The sequence below is a fragment of the Pseudopodoces humilis genome, chromosome 31, assembly GCF_049639895.1.
Source record: "Pseudopodoces humilis isolate 2021_Gansu_Grassland_sample_001 chromosome 31, ASM4963989v1, whole genome shotgun sequence".
NCBI classification, from domain to species: Eukaryota; Metazoa; Chordata; class Aves; order Passeriformes; family Paridae; genus Pseudopodoces; species Pseudopodoces humilis.
In genome coordinates this window covers 593,094-604,041 of record NC_142230.1, presented here as the reverse complement: position 1 = coordinate 604,041, position 10,948 = coordinate 593,094, and the positions used below count along the sequence as shown (strand labels likewise).

Genomic DNA, 10,948 nt, shown 5'->3' with positions numbered 1-10,948 from the left:
CTTGGGTGAGTGGCTCTCCCGGGAATGTCCCCCTTGGTTGGGAATGTTCCCCCTGTTGGGAATCTCGGGGTTCCTCTGGGGTGGGTGGGAAGAGCGGTTCCCGGGGGGGGATTGGGAATTTTTTTGGTAAAAATTGGTATTTTTTGGGAATACCGAGGGGTTTCTCCCCGCTGGAATCGTTGGGTTGTCCATGAGGGAATACGGGAGAAGTTCAGGGGTGTCCTTGGGTGTGGGGTCAGCTCCCACCGGAGAAATGGCTCCTTTTCCATGGAAATTCCGGCATTTCCAAGGGGCAGGGAGCGCTCGTGTGCCCGGGCACGTTCCGGAGGCGGGAATCGGGCACGGAGCAGCTCCCCGGGATCAGATCGGGCACGGATGTTCCCGACGGGAGGCCTGGGGATGCCACAAGGAAGGAAGGAGGGAAGGAGGAGGCTTTGGAGGTTTCCAGGCGCAGCTTTTGAGGTCTCTGCCCCAGATCTTGTCTTGGGTTGGGTTGGGGCTCCTCTCACCGGGATCACAGGGATGGATCCTGGGAACATCAGGAGGTCCTGGAATGAGGCCATGGAGATGCTCCAAGAGCTGGGGAGAGGTTGGGAGAGCACGGAAGGCTTCACCTGGAGAGGAGAAGCTCCATGGAGACCTTAGAGACCTCCCTGGGCAGCAGAAGGGTTGGATTGGGCGACCTTCGGGGCCCATTCCCAAGGAAATATTCCATGGGACAATTCCATGGGGCAGGATCTGGGGGCACCTCCCGAGTCACCGCCGCCGCGCCCCCGTCACCGTTCCCGCTCCAACGTCACCCAAACGCCTCAGTGGCGGAGCCGGAGGCCACTCCCCATCCCACTAAAACCCCGGAACGTGTTCCCGGCGGGGAACTCGGAGCCGGGAATTCTCCTCCCTCTTCCCGAGGGAATCCCGCATCCCTTGCTGTGGCCCTGTCCCTCCCAGGCTCGCTCGGAACTGCAGGATGTCCCCGTTCTTGGACAGCATCGCCACCATCGTCGGCGTCTTCCAGCAGCACGCCCGGGGAGACGGGGACGGCTCCGGGCTCAGCCGCAGGAGGATGAGGGAGCTGATCCAGAGGGAATTCGCGGATTCCCTCGTGGTGAGAGCGGCTGGGAAGGGCTGGGATGAGGGAAGGGAAAAATCTCCTCCGGAAAGGGAATGGGGAGGGTTCCACCAAAGGTTGGGGTCCTTTGTGCTGGGTCTGGAGGATCCTGAGGGAGCTGGGGGGGCTCAGCCTGGAGGAAAAGGGGGATCCAGGGGGAATTCTGGGATTTTCCAGCCGGGATTTGGGATCTGAGCCCAGGGAACACGGCCAGGACAAGAGGGAACGGCCTCCAGCTGTGCCAGGGGAGGCTCAGGGTGGGAAATTTGGGAAAATCCCTCCTGGAAAGGTTGGCCAGGCCTTGGAAGGGGCTCGGGGAGTGGCCATCCCTGGGGGTGTCCGAGGAATTCCGGGACTTTGGTTTGGGTGATGGATCTCGGGTTGGACTCAATGATTTTGGAGTCCTTTCCCAAAATCCTGGGATTTTGTGACTGCTCCCACAACTCTTCCAACCCATTTTGCCACCAAAAAAAAATAGGGAAAAGCTTGAGAAGGAGCTGGGGAATTTCCTTCATGGAAATTTATCCTGTAAAAGGAGAAATCCCAAAAAGGAAAGAGCTGCTCAGCTGCGGCCAGGGAGCGACCAGGAAAACGGGGAATGAATTCCCACAGCCGCTGCTGAGCCCTAAAAGTGAAATTCTGAGAGAGAGAAGGAGAAGTTTCTGCAATTCTTCCCATTTTTTGTGTTTTTGCAGGAAGACAAAAACCTCTTTTCTTCCCCCCATCCCGTTTTATTTTTCCCCCTGCAGAAGCCACACGACCCTCAGACCATCGAGAAGATCCTGCAGTTCCTGGAGTGGGATGGGGACGGGGACATCGACTTCAACGAGTTCCTCCTCTTGGTGTTCCGGGTGGCCAAGTGCTGCTTCTGGTTCCAGCCCAGGGCCCCGTTCCTGGTGCAGAGGACGAAGCTCCCGAGCGGCGGAAAATCCCTCCGGGAGCCGGAATTCAGGAGCAGAGGGAGCCGCCGGCAGCTCCAGGAGGAGGAGGAGGACCGCCAAACCCGGGAGAGGAACCCTGAAGTCGAGCTGCAGCCAGACCTCAGGCTCGGGGAGGTGGAAATCTCGGAGGGAAGGAGGAGGGAGCAGCAGGAACGTCGCGGGGAGGACGCGGAAGCGAGCGGGGAGCCGGGAACGACGATCCGGGAGAGGTTCCAGGAGGAAGAACCGGCAGACGTGAGGACGGGCAGGCAACGCCGAGAAACCCAACCGCGGGCGGACCGGTGGAGCCGCCCGGAGCCGGGGCGTGGTGAACGAAGCCAGCGGCCACGAGGAGCAGATGGAGGAGGTGACAATCGGCCACGGGAACCAGAATTGCTGCGGGAAGAGAGGAGCCGCCACCGCCGGCGAGAGCAGGAACAAAGAGAGACGGAAGGGAGAAGATGCCGGGTGGCTGAGCAGGAATGCCCGGAGTCCAGGAGGCCACACCAGTCGTTCCTGGAGGAACCGTTAGAGATGGAGCTCGGGGAATGTGGGAGAGCGGAGCCAGGGGAACGCGGATACGGGCGGAGAGAAGAGCGGGAACGGGAGCTGGAATGGGCAGGAAGGGAAAGGGAGATCCGGGAGGAGCAGGAGAGGGAAGAAAGAGATGATCCCAGAAGAAAAGGGAGAACGAGAGAGAGGAGAGAGGATCAGGAACGGGAGCTGGAGATCTCTGAGCGCCGCACTCGGGACAGGGAGGAACGAGAGGCTGTGATCGACCGGAGAGAGCCACGGGAGAGACGAGAGCGGGAAATTCGTGAGGCTGAAGAAGATGCAAGGAGAGAACAAAGAATTTATGAAAGGAGAAGAGAAACCTCAGTGGCACAGGCTGAAGTCAAAGTGCGCCGTGAGATCCGGGAACCACGAGAGGAACTGAGAAGAAGAGAACGAGCCTGTGATGTCTCCTGTGAGGAGGAGGAAGAAAGAAGAATTTGCCCCAGAAGGGAGAGGGAAGAGCCCCTGAGGGAGAGGAGAAGTGATCGGGAACGGGAGCTGGAGATCTCTGAGCGCCGCACTCGGGACAGGGAGGGAGAAGAGGTCACAATCAGCCGGAGAGAGCCACGGGAGAGACGAGAGCGGGAAATTCGTGAGGCTGAAGAAGATGGAAGGAGAGAACAAAGAGAAACTCTGAGGTACGAGAGGGACAGAGAGACCTCAGTGGCAGAAGCCGAAGTCAAAGTGCGCCGTGAGATCCGGGAACCACGAGAGGAGCTGAGAAGAAGAGAAAGAGCCTGTGAGGAGGAAGAAGCAGCAGGAGAAGAAGCAGAGAGAATTCCCCGGGTGAGAGAGAGGGAAGGGGCTGTGAGGGAGAGGAGAATCCATCGGGAACGGGAGCTGGAGATCTCTGAGCGCCGCACTCGGGACAGGGAGGGAGAAGAGGTCACAATCAGCCGGAGAGAGCCACGGGAGAGACGAGAGCAGGAAATTCGTGAGGCTGAAGAAGATGGGAGGAGAGAAGGAGGAATTTATGAAAGGAGAAGAGAAACCTCAGTGGCACAGGCTGAAGTCAAAGTGCGCCGTGAGATCAGAGAGCGAGGGGAGGAACTGAGAAGAAGAGAACGAGCCTGTGATGTCTCCTGTGAGGAGGAGGAAGAAAGAAGAATTTGCCCCAGAAGGGAGAGAGAAGAGATCGTGAGGGAGAGGAGAATCAACCGTGAACGAGAGCTGGGGCTGGAGATCTCTGAGCGCCGCACTCGGGACAGGGAGGAACGAGAGGCTGTGATCGACCGGAGAGAGCCACGGGAGAGACGAGAGCGGGAAATTCGTGAGGCTGAAGAAAATGCAAGAAGAGAACAAAGAGAAACTCTGAGGTACGAGAGGGACAGAGAAACCTCAGTGGCTGCAGCAGAAGCCGAAGTCAAAGTGCGCCGTGAGATCCGGGAACCACGAGAGGAACTGAGAAGAAGGGAACGAGCCTGTGATGTCTCCTGTGAGGAGGAGGAAGAAAGAAGAATTTGCCCCAGAAGGGAGAGGGAAGAGCCCCTGAGGGAGAGGAGAAGTGATCGGGAACGGGAGCTGGAGATCTCTGAGCGCCGCACTCGGGACAGGGAGGGAGAAGAGGTCACAATCAGCCGGAGAGAGCCACGGGAGAGACGAGAGCGGGAAATTCGTGAGGCTGAAGAAGATGGGAGGAGAGAACAAAGAATTTATGAAAGGAGAAGAGAAACCTCAGTGGCAGAGGCTGAAGTCAAAGTGCACCGTGAGATCCGGGAACCACGAGAGGAACTGAGAAGAAGAGAACGAGCCTGTGATGTCTCCTGTGAGGAGGAGGAAGAAAGAAGAATTTGCCCCAGAAGGGAGAGGGAAGAGATCGTGAGGGAGAGGAGAAGTGATCGGCAGCGGGAGCTGGAGATCTCTGAGCGCCGCACTCGGGACAGGGAGGAACGAGAGGCTGTGATCGACCGGAGAGAGCCACGGGAGAGACGAGAGCGGGAAATTCGTGAGGCTGAAGAAGATGCAAGAAGAGAACAAAGAGAAACTCTGAGGTACGAGAGGGACAGAGAGACCTCAGTGGCTGCAGCAGAAGCCGAAGTCAAAGTGCGCCGTGAGATCCGGGAACCACGAGAGGAGCTGAGAAGAAGAGAACGAGCCTGTGAGGAGGAAGAAGAAGAAGCAGAAGCAGAGAGAATTCCCCGGGTGAGGGAGAGGGAAGGGGCTGTGAGGGAGAGGAGAATCCATCGGGAACGGGAGCTGGAGATCTCTGAGCGCCGCACTCGGGACAGGGAGGGAGAAGAGGTCACAATCAGCCGGAGAGAGCCACGGGAGAGACGAGAGCGGGAAATTCGTGAGGCTGAAGAAGATGCAAGCAGAGAACGAGGAATTTATGAAAGGAGAAGAGAAACCTCAGTGGCTGCAGCAGAAGCCGAAGTCAAAGTGCGCCGTGAGATCAGAGAGCGAGGGGAGGAGCTGAGAAGAAGAGAACGAGCCTGTGATGTCTCCTGTGAGGAGGAAGAAGAAAGAAGAATTTGCCCCAGAAGGGAGAGGGAAGAGCCCCTGAGGGAGAGGAGAATCCATCGGGAACGGGAGCTGGAGATCTCTGAGCGCCGCACTCGGGACAGGGAGGGAGAAGAGGTCACAATCAGCCGGAGAGAGCCACGGGAGAGACGAGAACGGGAAATTCGTGAGGCTGAAGAAGATGCAAGCAGAGAACGAGGAATTTATGAAAGGAGAAGAGAGACCTCAGTGGCAGAGGCTGAAGTCAAAGTGCGCCGTGAGATCCGGGAACCACGAGAGGAACTGAGAAGAGAACGAGCCTGTGATGTCTCCTGTGAGGAGGAAGAAGAAAGAAGAATTTGCCCCAGAAGGGAGAGGGAAGAGCCCCTGAGGGAGAGGAGAAGTGATCGGCAGCGGGAGCTGGAGATCTCTGAGCGCCGCACTCGGGACAGGGAGGAACGAGAGGCTGTGATCGACCGGAGAGAGCCACGGGAGAGACGAGAGCGGGAAATTCGTGAGGCTGAAGAAAATGCAAGAAGAGAACAAAGAGAAACTCTGAGGTACGAGAGGGACAGAGAGACCTCAGTGGCAGAAGCCGAAGTCAAAGTGCGCCGTGAGATCCGGGAACCACGAGAGGAGCTGAGAAGAAGAGAACGAGCCTGTGAGGAGGAAGAAGCAGCAGGAGAAGAAGCAGAGATAATTCCCCGGGTGAGAGAGAGGGAAGGGGCTGTGAGGGAGAGGAGAATCCATCGGGAACGGGAGCTGGAGATCTCTGAGCGCCGCACTCGGGACAGGGGGGCAGAAGCGCCCAGCAGGGAGCGGAGAGAGGCTGGCCAGGAGATCCGGCTGGAGGTCCTGGAGGAAGAGGAGGAGGAGGAGGAGCTGGAGCGGGGATCGTGGCGGTACCAGACCCTGGATGTGGATACCGGCAATCTCTGCCCCCCGGGACGGGAGGCGCCCGTCAGTGACCTCAGGCTCCGGTACCGCCCCGCCGACCCCGAGGTCCGGCCCGAGGTCCGGCTGCTCCCCGAGGCCCCGGAGCCTTCGACCATCGCCTACCTGGTGCATGTGATCCAGAACCGGGGTGAGCCCAAAGCCGCCACCTACGAGATCGTGTGCCACCAGCCCGGCCACCCCTGCTCCGTGTCCCCGAGCCACCGCCCCGAGCCGCAGCCCAGGGCCACCAAATCCCAGGAGAAGCCCGAGGATGTGGATGAGCCCCGGGAAAGATCCGGGGGGGAGGTGAAGGATGGAGCCCGGGCGGAGGCGGTGAAGTCCCAGGAGATCCGGAGGCGCCCCGAGGTCGCCGAGGTGCAGCAGGAGCAGCCCCGGGGTGAGGGGTCCCAGAAGGTCCCGAGGGAGCCCCGGAGAGAGCGAGAGGACAGCGAGGCCAAGGGCTCTGCCCCGGCTCCCGAGGCTCGGGAATGTCGGGATCCGGAGCGCAGAGATCCCGGGGAGACCCGCGGAGAGGGAATCCAGGAGGATGAGGAGGCTCCTGAGGAGGAATCCAGCAAGAGGAGCGGCCGGGAATCCGGCAATTCCCAGGTTTCTCGGGAAGGTGGCACCAAGCAGGGCCAGGAGCCCTCGCAGGAGGCCCCGAGCCGCCCCAGGGATGAATCCAAGACATCCTGAGGGGAATCTGCCTCTCCCTGGAGCCTCTCCAGGTTCTTCTGAGGGTCACCTCTGAAGGATCCCGGGGTGTCCAGCGGGGTTTGGGGGCTTTTCCCTGGGATAAATCCTCAGCGGGAAGCGAGATCCCTCCGGATCCGGAGTTTCCGCCTCCCTGCCGGGTGTGTCCCTCGATATTTAATCACTTTTTCTGCTCTAATTGGAGTCCTTTGTCCCTTTTGTGCACCCTGGGGTGTCGCTCCAGGTCCTCCCAGCCCCGGGGCTGGGGCTCCTCTCGGCTTCTGCCGCAGAACTCCAAAGAATTCCTGATTTGGGGGCCTGGAATTCCTGGAGGCTGGGAAAAACCTTTCCAGCCTCGATTCCAGCGGAATTCCAGCTCCAGGCTCGGGGGTTTGGAGCGGCCGCAGGGTGCTGGTGGTGGGTGGGGGATTCTCCTTCTCCTTTTCCTTTTCCTTTTCCTTCCTTTTTGTCGCATGGAAAATGGGAATAAACGGCTGATTCCTGCACCAGCTCCGAGCGTCACGTTCCTGGGGGGCTGGGAGGGGAGATGGGATCCGGCATTCCCAGTCGGGATCAGGCATTCCCAGTCGGGATCAGGCATTCCCAGTCGGGATCAGACATTCCCAGTCGGGATCAGACATTCCCAGTCGGGATCAGGCATTCCCAGTCGGGATCACACATTCCCAGTCGGGATCAGACATTCCCAGTCGGGATCAGACATTCCCAGTCGGGATCAGACATTCCCAGTCGGGATCACACATTCCCAGTCGGGATCCGACATTCCCAGTCGGGATCAGACATTCCCAGTCGGGATCAGGCATTCCCAGTCGGGATCAGACATTCCCAGTCGGGATCAGGCATTCCCAGTCGGGATCCGGCATTCCCAGTCGGGATCAGGCATTCCCAGTCGGGATCAGACATTCCCAGTCGGGATCAGGCATTCCCAGTTCAGGTCACACATTCCAAGTTCAGCCCGGGGTTCTTCCCCCCCTTTTTCCTGCTCCGAGTCCCGCTGGGAATTCCCGGGATCTGGCCGGAATCCCAAAATTCATCCCCATCCCTGATTTCCCCTCCTCTCTCCTCCAGGGATCCCCTCCAGAGATTTTGGGGATTTTCCTCTTTTTTTCCTGTTCCAGTCTCTCCCTGAAAATTTTGGGGATTTTTCCCCTTTTTTCCCAGCTTTCCCCTGCAGATTTTTGGGATTTTCCCCCTTTTTTTCCCAACCTTCCCCTGCAGATTTTTGGGGAAAAATTCCCCCCTTTTCCCTCAGCGTCCCCCTGAACATTTTGTGATTTTTTTCCCCCTTTTTTCCCCAGTCTCCCCCTGATTTTTTTTGGGATTTCCCGCCCACCCCAGGGCCCGGGAGGGTTTTTGGGAAGGGCGCGGCGCATTCCAGAGGCTCGGGAGGAGCCGCGGTTGCCGCTGGAAACGGGAATTGCCCAACTCTGACTCAGCCCGGGCGGGGCTCCCCAAGTTTTTTTTTTTCCCCCGAGTTCTTTTCCTGATCCAACAATTCCAACCTCGAGCGGGTCCCAGCCATGGTGAGGGAGCCGCGATTCCCGGGAATGCGGGGAGGGTGGGAAAAGGAGATTTTTTTTATCCCGCAAAAATGGTGGGAATTGGAGTGGGGAGGGGGCAGGGAACGGTCCCGGGGGAAGGAAAAACGGGGGAGGGAAACGGGGAAAAAACAGGGAAAAAACAGGGGGAAAACATGGAAAAAACAGGGAAAAACGGGGGGAAAAATAGGGAAAAACGGGGTGGGAAAACAGGGGGAGAAAACCGGGGGGAAAACCAGGAAAAACTGGGAAAAATGGGGGGCGGAAACAGGGAAAAACGGGGCGGGGGGGTGGAACAGGGAAGAAAAGGGGGGAGGATGGGAAAAATCTGGGAAAAAAGGAGAAAAACTGGGAAAATGGGTGAAAACCGAGAGGGGCGGGGGGGAGAAATGGGGAAAATCGGGATTTTCTCCCAAAAATCCGCCTCGTCCAGAGGGGGGATCCAGCCCGGGCCCTTCCCCGTTCCGCGCTGGGTCCGCCACCTCCCCAGGGAATTTCCAGGCTGGGCCAAGGAGCGAAATCCCGGGAAAAATGCGGCGGGACGGGTCCGGCTGAGCCCTTCCCTCATCCCGAAAAAAACCGGGATTGCTCCTGGCACACTTGGAATGGGCACAGGAGGCTCCTCCAGCCCTTCCCTCATCCCGAAAAAAACCGGGATTGCTCCTGGCACACTCGGAATGGGCACAGGAGGCCTTTCCCTGCTCCTCAAAAATCCTGGAATTCCTCCTGGAATGGGCACAGGAGGTTCCTTCTGCCTTTCCCTGCTCCCAAAATCCTGGAATTGCTCCTGGAATGGGCACGGGGGGCCTTTCCCTGCTCCCAAAATCCTGGAATTGCTCCTGGAATGGGCACGGGGGGCCTTTCCCTGCTCCCAAAATCCTGGAATTGCTCCTGGAACGTGCCCAGGAGGCTCCTCCGGCCGTTCCCAGCTCCCGGGAAAAGCGGGATGGGGGCCGGGATGGGGGTGGATCCCGATCCTTTCCCGATCCTTTCCCGATCCCGCAGCCCACGGAGACGGAGCGCTGCATCGAGTCGCTGCTGGCCGTGTTCCAGCGCTACGCCGGCCGCGACGGCAGCCCCGGATCCCTCTCCAAGCGGGAATTCCGAGCCTTCATGGACACCGAGCTGGCCGCCTTCACCAAGGTGCCCGGGGGGCGGGATCCGCGGGATCGGGATCCTCGGGATCGGGGTGGGATCCCTGGGATTGGGATGGGATCCTCGGGATCGGGATCCTCGGGATCGGGGTGGGATCATTGGGATCGGGGTGGGATCATTGGGATCGGGGTGGGATCATTGGGATCGGGGTGGGATCAATGGGATTGGGATGGGATCCTCAGGATCGGGGTGGGATCCTCGGGATCGGGGTGGGATCATCGGGATCGGGGTGGGATCATTGGGATCGGGGTGGGATCAATGGGATCGGGGCGGGATCAATGGGATCAGGACGGGATCAATGGGATCGGGATGAGATCCTCGGGATCGGGGTGGGATCAATGGGATCGGGGCGGGATCAATGGGATCGGGGTGGGATCAATGGGATCAGGACGGGATCAATGGGATCGGGATGAGATCCTCGGGATCGGGGTGGGATCAATGGGATCGGGGCGGGATCAATGGGATCAGGACGGGATCAATGGGATCGGGGTGGGATCAATGGGATTGGGATGGGATCCTCGGGATTGGGATAGGATCAAAGGGATCCATGTGATCACTGGGGTTGGGATGGGATCCATGGGATCCGTGGGGTTGGGATTGGATCCATGGGATCCGTGGGGTTGGGATTGGATCTATGGGATCATGGAGTGGGATGGGATCCATGGGATGGGATCCATGGGATTGGGTTGGGATCCATGGGATCATGGAATGGGGTCGATGGGATGGGATCGGTGGGATTGGGATGGGATCCATGGGATCCATGGGATTCATGGAATGGGATGGGATCGATGGGATCAATGGGATGGGGATGCGATAGGATTTATGGGATCCATGGGATCCACGGGGAGGTTTGGGATGATCCAGGGTGTCCCAAATTTGGATCGGGATGGGACTGTGGGAACATCACCCACCGGGGAGATCCAAGGATTTTTCCATCCCAAACCATCCCAGCCCGGACAGGGAATTCCCCCTCATTCCAAGCAGCAATTCCCGTTTTTTATCCCCGCCCCAGAACCAGAAGGACCCGGGCGTGGTGGACAGGATGATGAAGAAGCTGGACATGAACAGCGACGGGCAGTTGGATTTCCAGGAATTCCTGAACCTCATCGGGGGCATCGCCGTGGCCTGCCACGACTCCCTGCTCCTCAAACCCCAAAATCCCTAAATCCGGAGCCTCCGGAGCCGTCCCAGCTCCCCTCGGAATGCTGGAATCGATGGAATGGCCCCGTTCCTTTTTTAATTTTTTTGGGAAAGGGAAAAAGGATAAATGATTTTTTTTTTTTTTTTTTTTTTTGGATAAATAAAAGGTTTAATGCCCCGGGGTTTGTCGGGAAAACGGCGCCGATCCCGAGGGGTTCCGGGATCATCCGCTCCAAATTCCAGGAATTCCCTGCAGGGATGGGGATCCAACCCTCCCCGAGTCCCTTCAAGTAGTTCCCAAACCCTTTTTTTTCCACGGAAAAATCATCCCAAATTACCCAATTATTCCCAAATTTCCCACCCTGGCCCAGCTCGAGGCCGTTCCCTGGGATCAGATCCCAAATCCCCGCTGGAAAATCCCGGAATTCCCCCTGGATCCCCCTTTT

General features: G+C 58.6%; 2 protein-coding genes across 2 annotated transcripts; both read left to right on the top strand.

Annotated features, from left to right (window-relative positions):
* Positions 1-967: 967 nt before the first annotated feature.
* Positions 968-6,959, top strand: LOC102104740 (uncharacterized). The gene is made up of 2 exons (XM_088068551.1): positions 968-1,105; positions 1,858-6,959. Exons 1-2 carry the CDS (start codon positions 968-970, stop codon positions 6,652-6,654), a joined length of 4,935 nt encoding a protein of 1,644 aa, XP_087924677.1. The 3' UTR covers positions 6,655-6,959.
* Positions 6,960-8,073: 1,114 nt separating this feature from the next.
* S100A11 (S100 calcium binding protein A11) lies at positions 8,074-10,680 on the top strand. The gene is made up of 3 exons (XM_014261909.2): positions 8,074-8,192; positions 9,213-9,350; positions 10,375-10,680. The coding sequence occupies exons 1-3, from the start codon at positions 8,190-8,192 to the stop codon at positions 10,525-10,527; spliced, it is 294 nt and encodes a 97-aa protein (XP_014117384.1). The 5' UTR covers positions 8,074-8,189; the 3' UTR covers positions 10,528-10,680.
* Positions 10,681-10,948: the final 268 nt, after the last annotated feature.

Excerpts from the sequence above, each read along its gene's own strand:
- S100A11 (XM_014261909.2), top strand. Across the intron at positions 9,351-10,374 it reads AGCTGGCCGCCTTCACCAAG|AACCAGAAGGACCCGGGCGT; the intron begins GTGCCCGGGGGG and ends TCCCCGCCCCAG.
- LOC102104740 (XM_088068551.1), top strand. The coding sequence starts at position 968 with ATGTCCCCGTTCTTGGACAGCATCGCCACCATCGTCGGCGTCTTCCAG. Across the intron at positions 1,106-1,857 it reads AATTCGCGGATTCCCTCGTG|AAGCCACACGACCCTCAGAC; the intron begins GTGAGAGCGGCT and ends TTCCCCCTGCAG.